Source organism: Cyclopterus lumpus, chromosome 24 (assembly GCF_009769545.1).
Source record: "Cyclopterus lumpus isolate fCycLum1 chromosome 24, fCycLum1.pri, whole genome shotgun sequence".
Classification (NCBI taxonomy): Eukaryota; Metazoa; Chordata; class Actinopteri; order Perciformes; family Cyclopteridae; genus Cyclopterus; species Cyclopterus lumpus.
Window position 1 is genome coordinate 13,035,478 of NC_046989.1, and position 21,830 is coordinate 13,057,307.

Consider the following 21,830-nt stretch of genomic DNA (forward strand, 5'->3'; position numbering starts at 1 on the left):
CGGTTGTGACAGATCCCGTTGGCGGGTTTTAGTTTATTCTTTCTATTTGCGAAAATGCAGTTAATGTTAATGTTGGTTATCCATCAATAAATATTCAATAGAACATTTAAAAAAAAAAGGAAATACAAAAAAAAGGGTTTCTCATTTTGAGTCATCGAGTCTGAAGTTGTAACTGTTGGTAAGTCATGTGTAAGAAGTTTCTGATTGACGACACAACCACACAGGTGCAGGACACTGACTTTATCAAACTGGTGGTGACTCCATACAAACAACTCTTTAAGCTCCTTTGCATTCGCCAGAGACACATATTTCTCTCTTCAAAGCGTTGATTTTCCTATGGTTGGCATTGAAGGCAACATTATATAGCATGCCAAGCACTGGATGATATTCATTTTACTATGATGTGTTCATCCTTGAATTTTCTCTCACTGAAGTTAGAATTTCTGTAGATTGTGTATCACCTCCTGTGCAAGGTGTCCGTTTTCCTCCTTGAGCATAGAACATGGAAAAGCCTTTATGAAGTGTTACATTTCTATTTTATGGTATCTAAATTGACAATAAGAAATGTAATCTCAAGGAGTAATCATTGTGCTTCAAACAGGTGCTAGTTGCCCCTTATCCAGGCCTGTGCTGTGTGTTGCCAGTTGAAAGCTGCTGGGGGACACGGCGCTCACAGGGGCCTCAGCTCGCTGCCTTGCATAGTCGACATGCCTCGCCATGCTGACCACAGCAGAAGCTCTCTGTCTGCCTTTTAGTCTTTTTATAAACATCATTTGCCAGTGGAAAAAAAATTTGACTCATTATCAGTCTATTTTGTTTTTTTACGAGGCATCTGCACTCTACTCCAACCCAGTCAACAACCAATACGACCCAGCGTCAGCTCTGGGCCCAACTTTATAAAGTCCTCACGGGTCCTCGTGGGATAAGAGCCCAATCATGATCAGAAGGCCACTTTTTCTTAATTAAGATGGTTGTGTTTGTTTTGGCGAGATTGTGCTCCAAGTGTGTGTATCAGGAACTGGTACCACGGCGGCAGGACCCAATAAGCAGACACAAGGCGAGGCAAGGTAGTTTCAAAAGGGGCACGCTTTACTTGTGACGACACTCAACGACATCAAAAGACAAACCCACACAGGACAGGGAGTTGACACAGACTAAATACACAGGGGAACGAGACACAGGTGGAAACAATGAGGGCGGGACTTGCAATCACACAGGAGGGCGGCACACGAGGTGGGAGGCGTCTGGAACGAGAGACATGGTGAGTGACAGACAACACAACGGAGCAGACAGTGAACACAGAGCTACCCAGAAGGTCTGGGTGTAACAGTGTGTGTGTGTGTAGAAAAACCGGAGTGAAATTGATACCAATTGCACACAACCACGGGCATCGTAAAGGCCACCTAGGTGTGTGTGTGTTTATAAGTTTCCCGATGTGTATGTCTTTGTTTCGCCGGGTTTTTGTGTGGGGGGTCGGCTGTAGCTCATGGGGGAGAGTGGTCGTCCCGTAACCACAAGGATCCCCGTTCTCCCCATAGTTGCATGTTGAAGTGTCCTTGAGCAAGACACTGAACCCCCAGTTGCTCCCTGGGTGCTTCACTGCAGCCCACTGCTCCTTAATAACTAAGGATGGATCAAATGCAGAGAAGAATTTCCCCACGTGGATAAATAAAAGTGTAAATTTCTATTTCTTTTTTTCTAAATATGTCTGTGTCTTTGAATATACAGAATGCATCAGTGCATGTACATTCTTGTGGTTCACAAAAACAGTTGGTAAACAGACTCAGAGCATATAGGAGCTGACATAATGTAAGATTAAATTTCATTACTAAAGACAGTATTAAAGAGGACATCAGCAGTTGATTGTTTCTTGTTATATTAGTCTAATTAATACCTGCTATGCACTAACTTGCCATCACACTTCATTATCTACAGTGCTTGTGTTGCTCGTAATTGTAATTAATTGTAATGTGCCAATTTGTCTGTATTATGGGCCTAAACAAAATAAGATACTCCCTTCACTCGATGCTAATAGACTTTCTACTGGCTGCTAAGTGATTCTGCCTTTCAATCTCCTGTCCATAAACAGTCATTTAGAATTTAGTAAGCTGCTTGTTAGTGATATCAAGGGATGGTCAGTATCTCCAGATGTAATTGGTCTATAAAGGCATTTCAGATTTTACACGTTTGTTGTTTGTTGACACATGAGGCACTCTATGAATCAATCTTTCATCTAGAAGGGACCTGTAAGCATTCGGGATGGTTGTGATTCATTTCCATGTTCAATGTATTATATGTATGTAGGTCATGTTAGGTCAAGTCTGAGTGATCGGCATTTATTTATGTATTTATTTATTCAATCACACAACACATCATTGGTCGTTGCAGACACACCTGGCCGTCTTCTGTACTCTACTGAGCGCAGCTTTCAAGAAGGTTAAAAGTTACAATCTCGAAGATCTTAGATTTGAGGTGATCGTATGGGGATAAGCGGGGAGTACAGGTGTGTTTTTGATCTCGCATTCTTCGAGATCTAAACGATGTCGAGAATTTCAGCTCATGTCACCACACCTCTGTTTGTAATACTGCAGACGACGGGGCTTTCATCAATGTGTTCCCTCGTTCGGCCATAGATAGACCTAACAGACATTATTTAAATGTAACTCTTCCACTTTATTATTCCAAAGACTTCAATATCGAGAGAAAAGGAGAAACACACATCTTAAATGGCTCTTTTATGATAAAATCGCTGATACTTCCGCAGCTCCACCAACTGACTGAATGCAGCCAGTCAATGTTTTGAGAGTCAAACCTGCACGTTGTGCTTTGGCAGCCTCAAGTGGCAGCACGACTATTGGAGATTGTACAAGTTATTCATACTGAAACAAAAACAAAACATTATTTGATCTTATGTCCCTGCTGTAATGCACATACATTTAAAAGTCATTTGCAAAGTAACTTCAAGATGTTTATTTATATGAAAATCCCATTATACCTCCTAAAAACAGCCTGACCCAATTTTCGCTTTCAAATATACAGGAAAAGGAAAAATACAGTAGCACTCAGAGAGAGCAAGTTGATCTAAAAATGCTTTGAAAAAATGTACGAGGGCGGAGCAGAGCCTGTCTTCCCCTGGCACCAACTCCCCAATAATAACACAAAAAATAAAAGAAGATAACTTTTAGGACCCCTCTCTTCCCCCTGTAACTCTACCAGTGGTGCTCACCGTCCGTTTCCTGTACACTCTGAAGGCTTTGACCAGGTGTCTGACCCCCCCAATATATCTGCTTCAGATATCCAGGACTCTCAACTAAAAATACCTTCACTTCCTCTTCAAGCCTAAGTGACCACACACACACACACACACACACACACACATAAAATAGAAACCTAAAATAGTTAATTAATCTTGCAAATAAAACTAAATGCAAACACACACTTCTCACTCCAAGTGAGATTGCTGCCAGTATGATTCTCCACTTGTCAAGAGGAATGTACTTGTGGCGCTACACACACACTAATGTAGACACACACACACACACTTCAGCAACATGCACACACACACACAGAAGCTAATAAACCAGTTCTATTGAGTACCAGAGAGGGTCAGTGGTAATAATGGCTGGCTGCTCTTGACTTTCTCTCTCTCTCTTTCTCTCTCTCTCTCTCCTTTCTTTCCCTCCTCTCTAAATTCAATTCTCTTTTCAATGTGAAGACCTTTCCCCTTCTCCCTCCTGTCCTCTATTCGCTCTCGCTCTCCTCTTTCATCTCAATTCCCTTTTTAGACTTTAGAGCTTTATTTCAGCTTAGTCCTGTTTTATTTGGTTTCAGTGGCTCTTGACACGGCGCAGCACTTTCAGGTTAATGTATTTCGCAGCATCCGGACTTCCTCTTATTATTAATCAATCAAAAGTGGCTGAAAAGCAGAAAAGAAAGTGTTGGAATGGCGTATCCGTTCAACCATGTATGAGTGTCCCTGTCCTTGCTCGAGGGTGCAAACAATAATGATACATTTTGGTTCCATAAATGATACCAATCAAGAGGATTTCTTTATTTTTGTTGTTGGAATTCTTTTTTTTAATAAACACAAAGACAACATAACATAAAAGAATAAAACAAATCTAAATCATGTTTGCCTTTCACTGACAACACAAATAATATACATTTCTATAGATACAAAGTAGTAGTAGTAACAAATGAGAATAAGACATGTATAGCATTGCATCACATTACCAGGAGTAGTGTCCAGATGTTTCTTGCTGCAGGTTCAAAACAGTTCAGGAAATATTTGGATTAGAAAAACCTGGACATATAAATAAACCGTTTAGGAACGAGTGCCTGAAGACATTAAATCTCTATCTTTTCTAAAGCTTATTTTTCTCAGCCTTCATTTCATATTTGTTGATGTTTAGTTATGCTCTGTTGCCCTCCAGCTCTCTGTGTGTATATCTTTGGGTTAATGTGTGTGTGTGTGTGTGTGTGTGTGTGTGTGTGTGCGTGTGTGTATGAACAAGACAACAGCCCTGAGCTGAGCAGTCTCACTGGTCAAAGACACGCCCGTAACAATCCGCTCGATGACATTTATTGCTTGTTTATTTTGTGATTGGATATCAGAGACAGCGCTTGTGGGATGAGACGTGCTGTAATTAGTAATCTTGTATTTGGGGATCAGTATGTTCTTATCCTACAAGCTGTAAATGATATTGTGATAATATTTACCTGCTGAAAATTATAAAGTTGTTAGATATAAAAGAAAGAAGACAAAGTGAGCCACTGAGTATTTTCTTGCAGACCTGAAAGCTGAAAATGTATTCTTCAAAACTGTATTTTCAATAGATTTTACGGAACTACCCACTCTTTCAAGAACCGATGCACTATTATCCCAACCCAAAAATGTATTCTGAGAACAGGAATAAAAGGATCTTCTTGCTATGACTTGAAAGCACACCAGATGGGACGGTGATCAATTGTTGAGGGGCTTGAAAGGCCCTGTGTATTAGATTGTACGGGATTTTAGCATTTTCAGATTATACTGACAGCCCAAGTTTTTGTTTGTACAAAAAGTTGAAACTTGGAGGAAGGTTTGTGCATTAACCGTTTAAGCCCTGTCATTTTTAATGTGGCAGATGTGTCACGTCTGTTTGTCTACGTTCACACTGCACGCCTTAGTGATCAAATTGGATTCTTTTGTTTGGCTGTTCACATTATTTATTTTTTTTATTTTAAGCCAACATCAGATTCTAGTGTGAACAGGTCGCAGTCCTGTAGCCCCCAAAGTCTTAACACCTCACTGTTCCTCAACTGACTCCATTGTGGCTGTCTTCCTTGTTTTTATATTCACTATCAAAATATTCAAAATATCCTCTTTTTATTGACAGATGTTCCAGGCAACAGTTTGCAGTGCAACCAATATCAAACGGCATTATCACATGTTTCTGTGTCTCTCCACTGCCTCCTAGATGTTCCAACGGATACTACGGCCAGCCCGCTGTGCCAGGGGGATCCTGCCAGCCTTGTGATTGCCATGGCAACCTGGACCTATCCACACCTGGCAGCTGTGATCCAATCACGGGCCGGTGTCTGCGCTGTCGTCAAGGTTATGGCAGCGCGTCTTGCGACAGTTGCGCTGACGGTTACCATGGAGATGCCATCATCGCGAAAAACTGCCAGCGTGAGTAAACGGAGTAACAACAAGCATCGTGTCGTACATCGATCGGTCGCTTTGATATGTCGATGTCGTTTTGGTCACTGTTGAACGTTATTAGTCCCCGAAATGTGAAATGTGAAATGTAACGTGAGGGATGAAATACTTTAATTGATATTGATAATGGTGTAGTACATTTTAGACCCATAGTAAATGTATTTACTATAGCTGTCATTATCTAGTTACTTCACTGACTTAATATTTGTAAGATGTTGTATAACTCTGGCGACTCGTGTTAAAGAAAACACGTCACTCACTACCTTCCATCTCCACAGGCCAACCCCGGCACACTGAGAAGGAATCAAACTAACATATTGATTGATTTGTCTTGAGGTATTCTATGAACAAGTGATGCCATAATCAGATAAAAAAGAAAAATAATCACAAAAATTGGGAAATCAGCAGGGGCGGTAAAGTGAACAAGAGTATTGCCTCTATGAAACTCAATTTTAGCTAAATGATACCTTTTAATCCTTTTACTAATACACTGAGTAGATACACCATCTGGTGTGTGTGTGTGTGTGTGTGTGTGTGTGTCTGTGTGTGTGTGTTTGTGTGTGTGTCAGACTGCATCGGCAAGCAGCTGTGCCAGTAGGAGGTGTGATGTCGGATGGCGGCCCACTGACTGCCATCTGTGTTTAAGAGTGAGAATACAAAAAACTATACCTGTAAAAAAAAAACAATAAAAGAGAGACTGAACAAGAGAGAAGAGAGAGAGATGGCTGCGAGTACAGACGTACAGATGGCTCTTGTTTGTGAAGATCATCATTTAAACCTGTGCTGTTGACAGAAAACGGTGGCACTGGCAGCGAGACAGGCAGAAAGACAGATTAACAGAGAGACACACAGGCAAGGCCGATGAATAGACGGATATAACCCTCAGACGCAGGTAGACCGCCTGACGGGGGGGATTAATGCCTTTTTTATAGTTCATTGTTCTGAAGTTGTTTCCCCTCTCCACCCAGCTAAATGGTTATTGATTAATCAGCCTGATCTACTGCTCTCCTACAGTGCTGATTGGCTGCTCGTGTCTTGGAGGGTTGTTATTGATCGTGTACGAATGACCACCAGGAATTATTAAAACACAACTCTCTCACTCTCTCTCTCTGTGCTTCTGCCAGTCTATCTGTCTCTCCTTCCATCTGCCTCGCTCTCCCTATCGCCCCCCAGTCTTAATGAATTTTATTGAGTGGAGCAGGAGAGTTCATGCCGAGTCCATTTGTGCATTATTGCACTGTAAATCTCCTTTACTTTTTCTTTTGATGTCAGAGTTCCCGTTTGCGGGCATTTTTGCCGCAGCCATTTTGTGTTTCTGTCTAATAGTGGTTCAGTTTAATTCAGTCGGGGGTTTGAAAATGGTTTGATTTTTATCAAGGAAACTTGACCACAAAGCAGCTTGTTTTGAGGAAATTATCCCCTCGGACCATTTCTCACATGGGGGAAAGTCGTTCTCAAGATTTGGTTTTAAAGATGTGTGAATTGCACTTATAATTCAATAATGTAATTCTGTTTCTTGTGTGTCTGACTCTTAAATGAATGTTTCATGGATACTTCAAGCAGTAGAACAGTAAACTTTGGGGAACGGTACCCCTCTTAATGGACTGTCTGGTGCAGTCTCCTCTGCTGAGGCTCTCACCTTTTATTGGACTGATGCAGTCGGCCCCCAAAATGTGTAGCACAGTTAACAGCCAGGTAAAGAAAAGAGAAGAGTCACAAAGCAACGCAGCTTTCAATGAGTCAGACGGGATTTTTTAACATACTGTAACACAGTATTTTACATGGTTTGACTTAGTGACAAAGGTTATGAAAACCCAACCTGAAGGAATTGACTGTTTGTTAAAGGAATACTTCACCCACAAAATGGCCATTTGTATATCAAGTACTCACCCCTGCGAATGAAGAATCGAAAACTGAGAAAAGTCTTGATGAATGTAATTAAATGTGGGCTATCGATGCCACGCCGTTGAAATTAAATCAAAGCATTCATTTCCAAACTCTCACACAACTCCTGCAGTAAAATCCAATTCTCAATTCTCCAGTCGTATGCTCACTACTCCTCAACACGTGCATCATTGCTAAAACCTCACTATTTAAAACACGTTGGACTAGTACGGATACAGAAGCACATGCAGCTGCATTTTTTTATGCATTTATTACACAACGTTCCGCCTCTCTTTTTATTGTCCCTCAAGGCCTCTCTCTGAACACCAAATCTCATCTCATTTCCCTCTTTGATGTTGATTTATAGTTTGGACTCAATTTGCCTACCTGGACTTCTCTCAATTACAAAATTCTGGATTGTTTGGTGACAGAATATAACATATTTCAGGTTGCCACACATTATTATCTTTGCCATCAAGGCCAGCACTGAAAAGATACCAAATAAAAGACACACAACAAAAAGCAACATTTTATCCCACAACAAGGCTTGCATTGTAGCGACTGACAGAACGGTGTCCAGATGGTCCCCAAAGGGTGAAGCTGGGGGGCTAAGACACTGTGTGTGAATGTGTGAGTGTGTGTGTGTGTGTGTGTGTGTGTGTGTGTGTGTGTGTGTGTGTGTGTGTGTGTGTGTGAGAGTGTGTCTGTGTACGTGTGTGTGAAACAGAGATGGACATATATTTGCATGTTTTCTTGTATGTTTAATCAGATGTGTGTGTGTGTGTGTGTGCGTGTGAATGTGTGCGTCTGTATGTGAGTGTGTCTGTGTACGTGTGTGTGAAACAGAGATGGACATATATTTGCATATTTTCTTGTATGTTTAATCAGACGTGTGTGTGAGTGTGTGTGCGTGTGTGTGTGTGTGTGTGTGTGTGTGTTTGTAAATCTGCATGTGTGTGGTTGAGTAGGTGCGGGGCATGCATGCCTCTCTGCATTTGTGTGTGAAGCAGACATCCATATATGTGTGTTTCTGCATATTTGTGTGTGATCGTGTATGTGGACATCTGTTGTACCCCTCGCTCTCTCTCACTGTCCCACACTCAGGTCTGTCCTTCTGTCTCTTTTACATCTGACAGCAGAGGCAGGAGGTAAAAACGTGCGACTAGTAGGCACGTGGCTATGCAATGTGATGTGTGCAACTCATTTCTTGAGAAAGATGTATGTGTTTGTTTTGTTGTTGTTTTTTTGCATATGCAGTTTGTGCGTACGTATGTGTGCTTCTGACAGCCCGTCCACCAGATGGGCGCTGTGATGTTTCATGCTTTTAATTGTATATCTAAGGGTCTGATTGGCGTGTGTGGGAGTGTCTTTTTTTTCACCCCTTCCCGTAGGATTTAAACAAGTTTAATAAAGTTGCGTTATCTCAGATAGAGAGGGAGAAAGAGATTTGAAAGGTCGTACGTGGGAATGGGTATTGAGATTTGCATATTTGAATTGGCATTGGTTTCATGGCGAATGCCCTTCCTGATGCACACAGCCCCTTCACAGAGTTTAATCACAGGGTATTATGCAGGTGTTTTTTAGCCTTTGTTGTTGACCGTTGAAATGGCAGGATGTGAGCTGGAGGGACTCTTCTCTTTCTTGTTTGCATCAGGAGTGCCGTTTTATTTTATTTTATTACAGTCAGATTCCAGCAGTAGTTTTCTCTTTTGTATTGTATTGCACCTTCATCTTTGCACGTTGGGGTCAGAAACTGTTTTCAAATGTTGAAAGTTCTTAACCAAAGTGTGGATTTACACATCGGTTAACATTTAGGACCTAAATATATGGATGATTGTTATTGCTTGGTGTCGTAAACGTTATTGTTTTTAGGCAAATCCTAATGTTCATGGTGTAGCCATGTTCTGCCTTCGCGAAGCAGATTTATTTCACTACATTTCAGCTGAACTGTTCCTTTTTTTTATTTCATTTTTTTTATTTATCTGACAACATTTCAAAAGATTTGTTGAAATTGTCTTGGCTGGCATATTGTGGCTTATGTGGCAGTGTGTGAATGTCTGGCTCCGGTGTGTCATTTTCCTGAGCAGCAGTCACGATGCATTTTCAGACCCAGTATTTAGTTCATCTCTTATGTTCTCTATTCTTGTCAGTTTTTCATGAAATACATTTTCATGAAAAGTTGATGAAGAGGTTCACTCAATCTCGGTAAATGTGGCTTTGTCTGGAAGGAGGACTTGCTAGCTCTGCATAAATACATACATGTGTGTGTGTGTGTATGTATGTATGTATGTATGTATGTATGTATGTATGTATATATATATATATATATATATATATATATATATATATATATATATATATATACACACACACACGTGTGTGTATCAGGGTAGGAAATTTACATATTTCTTGGGGGCAATTTTTGCCCCCACTGACTGAAATCCAGGGGCATTTATAAAAAAATTTGGGGGCACTTTTTGAAACTTGTGAAATAACATTTAACCTTTGTTCAAAATAATAAATACTTGTTTAGGCTTACAGTATATGAGAATAAGAAGACTATTAGGCAGTAGTCTACAGATTCAAAGTGTTTTCTTAGATTAAAAAAAAAAAAAAAACTGAAATCAGACAATCATATTACATTGTATTCTTATTTCTTTGTGGTTATTTATTGTTGTTACATTTTTTAAACAACTATTAACAATTATAACTTTTTTATATATTTATATATTCTAAAAAATTGTAGGACAGGTAGGACAGACAAAACAAAGAACAAAAACTCTCTTGGCTCTGTCATTCGCTCGCATAGCTTCACCTACCACAGCTATGCTGACGACACCCAACTGATCCTCTCGTTTCCTCAATCTGAAACACGGGTAGCAGCACGAATCTCTGCCTGTCTGACCGACATCTCTCAGTGGATGTCCGCACACCACCTGAAAATTAACCCGGACAAGACTGAACTTCTCGTCCTTCCAGGAAAAGGCTCTCCCACCCACGACCTAACTATTAACTTCAACAACTCAGTGCTGGCTCCGACTCCGACTGCCAGGAACCTCGGAGTGACGCTCGACAGTCAACTCTCCCTGACTGCCAACATTACCACAACAACACGCTCCTGTAGGTACATGCTGTACAACATCAGGAGAATACGACCCCTTCTCACTCAGAAGGCGGCACAGGTTCTGGTTCAGACTCTGGTCATCTCACGGCTGGACTATTGCAACTCCCTCTTGGCAGGTCTACCTGCTAATGCCATTCGACCTCTACAGCTCATCCAGAATGCAGCTGCTCGACTGGTCTTCAACCTACCGAAATTTACCCACACTACTCCGCGACCTTCACTGGTTACCGGTGGCAGCCCGCATCCGCTTCAAAACATTGGTACTTGCGTACCATGCTGCGAACAGATCGGGTCCGGTCTACATCCAGGACATGGTCTAACCGTACACCCCAGCCCGTTCACTTCGCTCGGCTTCTGCCAATCTGCTTGTAGCTCCGTCACTTCGAGCTAAACACTCAACAAAGTCACGACTGTTTGCTGTGCTGGCTCCTCAATGGTGGAACAAGCTTCCCATTGACATCAGGACAGCAGAAAGTCTCTACATCTTTCGTTGCAAACTAAAAACACATCTTTTTCGACTATACCTTGAATAGGTAGCACTTAAATGCCGTAGTAGCACTTAAATGTCCCTTACCGATAGCACTTTAGTAGCACTTAAATGGCACTTACGGATAGTACTTTGTAGTTTAACTTTATTGAAGAAATTGTACTTGCTTGATTCTTGTTGTTCTGAGTTTGGACTCATGGTTTAATGCACTTATTGTAAGTCGCTTTGGATAAAAGCGTCAGCTAAATGACATGTAATGTAATGTAAAAACAAAACGCAATAAAAGGGCTGTACATAGATTAATTCAATTTAATTTAACACATTTTTCAGAAAAATTAAAACAAATATTACATTATATGTACAGTGTAGACAAATAATAAATATGTACATATACATATGAGTGGCTTATTTGTCAAATGGCACCAGTTCATCGTCATCCATTGGAGAAGTTGCTGGTCTGACCTGCTGCCTTGCCCACGCTTTCTTCTCACAGCAGATTCCTCACATGCTGCAGCAGCATCTTCTTCCACTGTGATCATCATTAGGTCTTCCACTGTGTTGAGATTGAACAAACAAAAACAACAATAGTATGTTACATGTGATAAGGGACTTAATCTAAGCAGGTATCTCCATGAGCTGCGAGACTTCAGAACAGATAACGGGGTTCAACTCACGGACATTATCCATAATTCAGGCAGAGGGAGAATAGATGAGACCGAGACTCTACTTGAAGCAACATCAACGCTAATTAAGCGGCTAATGCAGCGCCGAGCTAATCTGGAAGCCAGGCTGATGGACCAGGAGCGAGCGTGGAGCGATCATTTAAGGATTTACGGAATACAGCAGAAAAAACATGTCTCTTACAGCAATGCTCGCTTCTACGTAGACCATGACTTCCCCCCGAAGTCACGAATCAAGTTTCAGAAACCGTAGCTCGCAACTATGCGGGTCTTCTCCAATGATGGCACGCGGCTGTTCCAAGATGCTGCAGAAGCGACGAGGGACATGGCCTCACGAGGACTTCCAGTGACAGTGGTGAGGTCCTCCGCTGCTCCGGACCAAGAGCACCAGAAAGGGCAAATCTACATTCTCAAATGAATAAAACTGTGTTATTGTCCTCTGTTGCAGCTTTGCGTTTTCATTAAGGCTCAAACTTCTGGCCAAACAAAATCAGCTCCTCGACGGATTTATTTGGGGAAGAGATGATTTTCTCTCAAGACCATTCAGAAGGATATTAAAATGCATATCGACAGCTAATCCTGAAGAAGACCTTAAGCAGGATCGGAGCTTATCCAGTCGAATAGTGTGAAGTTAATTCACTCACCAACCTGTGTTATTATGTTTTATTATATGTACTCGTGTAGAAAATACCATTAATAATTGATAAACTGATCTCTCATTTCCTCCTCTCCTGCAGCCTGTCAGTGCCATTCTAATGGCTCTGTATCTGAGGTCTGCAATAAGGAGACTGGACGGTGCCAGTGCAGAAAAAATGTGGTTGGACGACAGTGTGACGAGTGCATCGTAAGTATTTTGACAGATGACAATGTTCTTTACAGATATTGCTAATTTGTTTTCGTGCCATTCCCTTGGTGGCAATACTTCTACCTTTTTGTTCTTGTGCTGTACTCTGTACAAGCTCAACCACCTGTGGTCTCCACTTACATCTATTGTGGTAATACTTTTATTGGTACTACACATCATTGTTTTTTCATTGCTTTACATCAGATGTATTTTGTAGTTAAACAGGTAGGTTAAACGCAGATTTATGTTCCTTATATTTGTAGTTTATACTATTAATGAGGTGATTTAAGGAATTAAGGGAATACAAAGACCTTTTGAGTCCTTGTTACTCATCAGTATCCTCCATAGATCAATTTGTAATGTGTATTACATATATATTACATTGTATATTTTGTATATGTTCCATTTTCTTTCAGTTTTTGGTGTGTCAGTTATCAGGTTGTACCCCATGTTTCTTTACGACAAAGAAGATGCAGTATTCTTATTATTACAAATAATTGTACACAACATGGTTATTGGTTCCTTTGTTATTAACATAACTGTAATTTAATTGTAAGACTAATACAATGATCATGATGATACTAAATAATAATTGTAATCTCCTTTTATCTTTAGTTTTAGTCTTTTTTCACTTTAAGTTTGTTATTTTTTGTTGTTGTTATTTTTATGCTCACTCATTCTCGTTGGTCCCCCCTCCACTCCTCTGCGTTGTGACTGGTCCAGCCTAACTGCTGGTGGGATGCTGAGCGTCAGGATTGTATTCCCTGTCGCTGCAGCCCCCACGGCTCTATGTCTCAGCGCTGTGACATCGAGGGCCGCTGCATCTGTCGCCCCGGCTTTGTGGGCCAACGCTGTGACCTGCGTCGCCAAAGTTACGAGAGGCGCGAAACCCGCAGGCCGGTGGAGCGGGTTCCCATAGAAGTCGCTCAGCAGAGATGGGGGGGGTCCTCCCGCACGGGGGGTTGTCCCAGGGGGGCATACAGGCCTAAGACAGGGGTAACGCACACTGCACGGTGTGTTTAAAGTAGCATGGGTGTGTTTACTTGGTTGGGTGTGTTTACTTGGTGTGCAGAAATATCAGATATTTGTGTTGCCGAAGAACGGGTCTAAAACACATTTTACATGCGTGTTAAGGATTACACTTGTTATGTTTTTGGATGTGATGGTTTGAGGCTCTGATTTGTGAGTGTATCACAAACACGCAGCATTTTCAGGATATTTCCCTTTGAAGACTTTTCTGAGTGTACATAAAATCAACAATTATTAACACGTTTTAATATCAGTGCCAGTGAGAAATCATTATAAATATGTCACCTCTTTAAGCAACTCAAGATGTTTGTTGTTGCTGAATTTGTGTCGTAAATAATCTACATCATGATGTTTATCATTTTGATCCACATCTTGCATTTAAAATATGGCAACATCGGAAGATGTAGCTTAACGCCCGTTAAGCTACATCTTGAATGTGATGAACCAACAAGCATGACGTTGTGTTTTATTTTCCTTAGCAACAACCAGGATGCATGTTCAGACTACCAGACATCTTTCAAAGCCCTACTGCATTTTTAAGTTGTCTTCTAAGCTGAAAATAAATTGAAATAAATGATTTCATGTTATCTCCCTATCCCAGACTACTTACCTTGAAAAGGCTGGAAAACCTTGAAAAGATTGAAAATCACAAATATTTCATCTTTATTCCCTCATTTTCCCCTGCTGTTTTTCTTTTAATCCCCAGAAACAAGTATTGCATCTCATGTCATTATAACCCCCTTGTCTCTGAATTGCTCTAAACACCTTGTCTTACCTTAAATTCACGACCTAATCTGAACTCCATTTACAACCCCTTTGTTCCTCCAGTCCCAGACCCACGGCATTAGCACAGGTGGAGTGTGTGTCCCGTGTCACTGCAACTCATTTGGTTCCAAGTCATTTGACTGTGATGAAACCGGTCAGTGTCGGTGTCAGCCGGGCGTCACCACACCCAAATGTGACCGGTGCGGACGAGGATTCTTCAACTTCCAGGAGGGCGGCTGCACACGTAAGCATAGACCATGATGTAGAAAAGGGAGTGTTTCTTTAAAAAATTGACTAACCCGGATACAGTACAGGTGGAGCTCAATCCACTGGAAACCCTGACAAAGCATTTTTAGCTGTGTCCTGTGTTTATACTCTTAATTCGTAATAAAAGTAATATCAGCAATCACAAAATGCTGTCGTTATTAAATGGCTGTTCTGCTCTTCTTTCTTTTTAATATAAAGTTTACACAAATTGTCTGCAGTGCAATTCTATTAACAAAAAAAACTGGTATTGTGTCATTTCAAAAATGCATTTGCAGTCCTTCACATCATGGTGATTATGTTGCCCACAAGCAAGCCAGAGCTCAAAATCATTCACACAAAACATCAGAGAAAAATATGACAAAAATGTTATGAATGTGAGCCGCTGGCTTTGGAGAAATGAGTGCTGCTTTGTATTCATAAATACCTTACTTTGTCATGCAGGCTTTTTTCCCTCTGCCAGTTTCACATAAACATAATAAAGTTGGTATCTATGCTGCACAGCATATAACTTGAAATGTCATCAGTTTCCTGCATAAACCACACACAGAAATTATAAAAACATTCATCGCTATTGATTATTTTTTATTTTTGACATCGTTTTATAAATTGTTCTGCAATTTTCTACATAGTCCATTTTACAAGGAAATCCATTTCAACTGTTTGAAATTGTGTGTGTGTCTTGCAATCTTTAGTAATATTTAGTTTTTGCATTTTGGTAATAGATTTACATTCATTGTTGACCTTGTGTGAACACTTTCCTTTTAGAATTCCCCTCCTGTTATGATCAGTGCTTTACGTAAAACTACAAAGGTTCCAACTAATTCAATTTCCACAGTTTTACGACAAACACATCTATCAATATTGGTTATTCAAAGTTAAATCCGTATGGATTTAACACCAAAACCCATGACGATACTCACACCTCACATTATAGGTCAAGGTTTGCCCAAATCGTACAGCATGTCTCTGATTCAAACTTGCAGCATGCTGGTATTGGATGTGTTGGAAGTGGAGATGGAATTATTCTTGCAAATGTGTGAACAAAAAGAGAATCTGTGTTTTAGAGTTAGAGGCTGTACTCGAAGATGACAGTGGCAGCTATTGTGCAAAAGTTACATAAGCTCACAGAATTGTTCTTGCAAGATTTAGACTGATTTAAAACGGATGTTGATGGTGGACTATTAAAAAAGTGTGCATCTGAAAAGCAATTAGTTATTGGCTGTTTATTGCCAGAGCTAAGGATTTTCATTATCGTTGCCCAAGGCTGTGTTACGTCATCTGAAAAATCATTTTAAAATGTCTATTATGGTAAGGGAATATGTTCAAATGATAAAATCATATGCCCTTAAAACTTGACACCGCAGGCAGCAGGTGCAGCAAACGTGTGCTGCCCAAATTATTAAGCAACCACGCACCCAAAGTAGGACTATGAATAGCTTTTCCCACATATCTCCTTATGCAATATATTATTACCGTAATGAAAACCACTATTGACAGCCAAGAAAAACAATAATAAGCCATGCATCAGAAAGACAAGATAGGACTGGGAATTATTTGCTTTGATTCATCTTTAAATCACTACCATGGTGCAGCTAGGAGTTAGCAGTTAGGTTACAGTAATAATATGTTGGCTTGTGTTTAGTGTTCCAGGCAATTTCCTGCAGCCAAGTTAGAATGCAAATATGATGCTGGCTCTGTGCATGAGGTTTTCATGAATTAATTTAGAGAAAATGACTAGCTGATGACACCTTTCTTTCATTAGCAATGTACAAGAATGAATCTGGAGTTATTCCATTCAATTTCAGTTGATTGAAATATCATCAAATTAATGCAACTTTCCTGTAAAGATGATTTCACATTTCACGAGCGTTACATCTAATGTGTACTGAGCTAGAAAGAGAGTCCTCTGGTATTGGCAATTGTGTTTCCCGGGTAATGGTGGTGAATGAGTTATTTGGCGCTTAATAAATAGAAATTTGCATTCACCTCCGTATCAGAAAGAAATCGTCCCCTTTTCACTAAGTTGAAACAAAAATGCCCCCCCAATAGTGTTGTTGTTGTGAACTAAAAGAAATAAGAAGAACATCCAATCAGCTTGTAAACCGTTGATTTGTCTGCCGCATTTAAAGGATACTTTCTGTCCTGTCTTCCAGCGTGCCAGTGCAGTCATGTGGGGAATAACTGCGACACCACCACAGGACAGTGCATCTGTCCTCCAAACACTATCGGTGAGAGGTGTGACTACTGTGCTCCCAACCACTGGGGCCATGATATCATAACTGGATGCAAGGTAGGCTGGAAACTGCATTTACAATTAGCAGTTGGTTTGGGGTATTTAGTGTAACCTACAGCTCTTGTAGTAACACGTGGAGCATCTTACAGTAGCAAACCCACTGGAAGGATATATATATATATATATATATATATCCTACTCTTGTTATCACAGCGCTTGTTTACACAGCCTTCTGTCTGTATTTCCTGCTCTATCATTCCCATTTCCTCTGCCTCTCTGTTTTGTAACACAACTTTGTTCAAAGGGTTTGAGAAGTAATTGTTCTGATCTAAAACAATCCCAGCAAAGAGCCGCCAGGCAGCAAAAACAGTAAAAGGAAGTGGCAGTCGTACATGAGCATTAGAGGCTTGAACATGAACACACTGCAAGTCCCGGTTTAACAGCAGATTGATCCAGCAGCGTTCATCATGACAACAGAGAGAGACACATCTTGGTACCAAACAAACATAAAGGTGCAAAAGGTTCCAAAGACAACAAAACTAAAGCAAACACAGTGAAGCAGAGAGGAACAACATAACAAAACAAACAACAATTCATCAGAATGAAACATTTAACTTGCTTGAGATCACATCGAAATGATTTTGAAATGAAAAGCCATATTGAACAGCAAGAAATAAAATAATCTGTGAAAGTCAACGTCAGTCTTGTGTGCAGCACATAACAGTTTTCATTTTTTCAGCATAGTTTGAGACATTTTTCAATTGTAATACCAGCCAGCGATTGTTTTTAGTAAGAACAATATGCTACCACTGCAGTTTAGTGTTAGAAGGAGGATCTTTTTAGGTGATCTCACTCACTCCAGTTATGCATACTGTACATGTACCTCCCCATTTTCAATATTTGGACACAGCTATCCTGATTCAAAGCTCAATTAAGATCTCTGAGCTTCAGGCATGCAAACAGATCTTTTACCTCATAGAAGTCAAATAAAACTCTACACAATATTCAGCTGTACGTCTTGGAAACTTCAGGTTTAACTGCCGTCTGCACTAAGGAACCAAGAGGAATGTTTGCATTGTACTTGATAAAGAAAAACAAGTTTCAAGCTCAGTTTGAATCATTAAGACGTATAAGAGCAACAGAAATAATCTCTGTGTTTGTGTTTGTGTTTGTAGGCGTGTGGTTGCAGTGTGATCGGCTCAGTGACCCAGCAGTGTAACGTCAACACCGGCTGCTGCATGTGTCGCGACTCCTTCAGAGGAGAGAAATGCAACGAATGTCGAATTGGATACAGAGACTTTCCTCAGGTGAATGATCTGAATGACATTAGCACTGATAATATTACTGTTATCGCTGGAGAGAATCTCCAAAGGGACCCGATCACCTGGGGTTGATAGTCTGTGGGACTCGACTTGGACAAGGGAGAGAAATTAGACATGACTGTGCTGTTATTATGGATTTTATGAGCATAAAATGCCTCAATAAACGGATGTGTTGCAGGCCTGATTGATGAAGTCTAATAGTGTCGTCACACCACTGGTTTTATTTCGCCCTGAAGTTATCTTTACACCAGAGCCAAACTTTTCTGCAGAACTGCAGCGTATAATACAACAAAAAAAAGACACTATGTTAGTCAAATCTTTTCATATAACCACCACATTCAAATCTTAGTTTAAAGGCAACTTTCTTTAATTTAACTTTAAAATGTGTATATATACAATCACAATGTACATTTCATATTTGGTATTTGCTTCATAGTGCAGCTGTATTTAGGTTTGAATAATTAATAATAATAGACACTTATGTCACAGCGATGTTTCGACTGACATGACTGGGAGTGAGAAGATGATGCCAACATGTTTATTTCGGAGTGAAGTTTAATGGTTTTGGTGAAGCATAAAACTAGGACACACTCTGGTAGCTCCTCTCTCAGCCTGTCATATTGTTGCTAACAGAAGCGCGGCCTTGTCTGCATCCACGTTTCCCACAGTGCACCGAGTGCGAGTGTAACGTCTCCGGATCGGACAGCCAGACCTGCGACCAGGAGAGAGGAGTGTGCGCCTGCGCGGATCGAACTGGACAGTGTAGCTGCAAGGTACAGTGTACAGTCACAGAAATACACGCTTTCACTTGGTCCTCCCTTTATTTGTTCACTTTTCTGTCAATGCACTTCCAGTAGTTGTTTAAAGGGGACATATAATGAAAAACTCACTTTTTCAGCGCTTGTGTTCATACATTTGGGTATGAGGAGTGTCGACCAACCCACACACTGTGAGGCAATCCAGTCAGTTTTTTGTTGGCAGCATCGATCAGAACATGTGTGCTTGGGCTCCCCTTCTTATGTCACATGCAGCCACATTAGAATACAACACCACCATGTCCACCAAGGATTTGACATTTACCCATTGCAAGGGTGCACCATTTCTTTATCTCAGGCCTTTTTTAGGAGGGGGGGTCTTAAAAAGACAGGCACTAAAATGGGGCATTACAGACAGACACACGACAGACAGCGAGAAAAATAGTGTTTATTATTTTACATTAAAGCCTATAAACATGTTCTAGTAGAAACCCCAATTATGTATGAACCTGAAAATAAGCATGATATGTTCCATTTTAGTTCAATTGACAGAGAAAAAAGTTTACACGGAAAAATAAAGTGTGTGTGGATGCCATCTCCTCTTGTTGTTGACAGCCATGATGCAAGCACAAACAGTAACACACTAGTAAAAAAAATAGAAAATGACAAATAAAATATACAATTATTGGATGTTTATAGGCGTAAATATCATATATTGACACTCACACACACACACACGCATATATTTCACACCCTTCAACGTCAGTGTGACAAGTTGATCATATATCCCACATGCACACCTCTCATGAATAGCTTGCTGTCACAGCTCTCAAATACACACACACAAGCACACACAAATGCACATATTCAATACATGGCACGCCTAGACTGGAGACACCTTTCATCTCTGCTGTCACTTGCTTATCACATTATCCTACATAGACGGCGACAAATGCTAAAACAAAATTGTATGTGCAAATAGACACACACACACACACATGCACACACCTGATTCATGGCCTGTAATGAGGCGTCAGATCACTGGGTGACTGCCTGTTACTCAAACCATCATTCCATCTACACCTGCCTCTCAGTTCATCAGTTATTTCAACTGTATGTTCGCGGCTATGCTGGTTTCCTTGTCTGGCTGTATTTATTTATGGCAGTATGTGATGTAGCTGCATTTCCTTATGGCTTCAGTAGCATCACATATCCCTTAAATTAAAGAGGCCAGATGTACAGTGCCAAACATTAAGAGGTGGCCCCAATGTCTTCTTAACATGCAAGGATCTTCTATAATGTCATAACTTGTGTTGAAATGTTGATTGACAGAATCATTCTAATAATTGAGTAATTGTTTCAGTTATTTACCATGGAAAAATCCTTAACATACACTAATTCTTGCCTCTCAAACGGTGTTCTCTTTTTAATATGATTAGAAATTAAATAACTTTGGGTTTTGGACTAAATTATTTATTAAATAAATTGATGATCATTATTCACTAGTAATAATACAATGGCCTCTTATTGACATAACAAATAATAGTACTAATATTGACATTTTAGGTTCCCTCACATTGTTCTTGGTCCTTACTTACTAACCTGCAGAATGTTTTGACAGAATTCAACATTAATTGGATGATGTTTTGTTGACAGGACTGAAACTTTTCTTAGCAGAGAGAGAATCCTTAATAAACAGAGCTGTCCACAATCCCATTTTATACCGGTCAGCCCTCAGCTTATTTATTCAAAATTTAAACAATTTACTGCAGTGACATAATAATGGAACCAACAAAAAACATATTTTCTGTGTTGCATAGGATGAACGTATTTTAATATCTAAAATATGTGACGCAGTCTAGTCTAAAGTAGTAGTTGTTATAATGTTGACAATATCACAACCATGTCAATATCTAGATGGCTATAAACGGGTGAAGCTGACTTGAGGTCTGCTTTTGACTTGCAAAAAAAAATGAAAAATGAAGCCAATGCAAAAGTGCCAAACACCTGTTGTTCCTCATTTGGCCACTTGAGGCTGGCTCCAAAAGTGAGTCAGTCCCCATTGATCGCCTTCTTAAAATGCCCAACTTCACAGCAGAAGTAAACACGGTTACTGATGCAGTGTATTTCATCCCAAAAGCACTGCTGTAGGTTTGCTTGCCTGGAGCTTAATCTGCTTTCTGACCTCAAGCAGTGAAGTAAAGAATTAGATGCTTCCCAAAGTTACATTTAGTTTCTCATAACTGGCCCATGTCACTGTATTGTGTTTCTTTCAGACTGCTTTTAGTCCTCATCAGCTGAGTGGATTTAGCTGCTTTCACTGTTGTCACGTGACATCCTTTCTCCACTTCACTAAACCAATGTTGAAAATGTTCCTCAACTGTGTGTGTTTGCCTATGTTTGTTATTTCAGGCAAATGTTGAAGGAGACAACTGTGACCGCTGTAAGCCAGAAACGTTTGGGTTGTCTGTACGAAACCTGCGTGGCTGCAGCAACTGCTACTGTTACGGACTGACACGCTCCTGCACAGAGGCGCGAGGACTCATCAGGATGTGGGTGAGTAGACGTCTTAATTTGAACTTCTTTTCTGTCACTTGTATTGTTTCACAAAAATAGATGAAGAATAGGATTCAGTGGCTCAAATCTTTATTGTCTTTATTAAATGTTTCAGAAATCGACAAATAATGACCTCACTGACTTCAAATAGAACATTTTATTTTAATTCTTCAATCCAACTTG

At 40.3% G+C, this 21,830-nt stretch overlaps 1 protein-coding gene across 1 annotated transcript in view; it reads left to right on the forward strand.

Moving 5' to 3' along the window:
* lama2 (laminin, alpha 2) overlaps positions 1–21,830 on the forward strand; it is a 156,454-nt gene that overhangs the window by 73,560 nt on the left and 61,064 nt on the right. The window contains exons 21-28 of the mRNA XM_034528174.1: positions 5,460–5,671; positions 12,614–12,720; positions 13,444–13,716; positions 14,578–14,758; positions 16,935–17,071; positions 18,190–18,321; positions 19,005–19,109; positions 21,504–21,647. Of these exons, the coding sequence (XP_034384065.1) occupies positions 5,460–5,671; positions 12,614–12,720; positions 13,444–13,716; positions 14,578–14,758; positions 16,935–17,071; positions 18,190–18,321; positions 19,005–19,109; positions 21,504–21,647 (1,291 nt within the window). The remainder of the gene's footprint in view (positions 1–5,459; positions 5,672–12,613; positions 12,721–13,443; positions 13,717–14,577; positions 14,759–16,934; positions 17,072–18,189; positions 18,322–19,004; positions 19,110–21,503; positions 21,648–21,830) is intronic.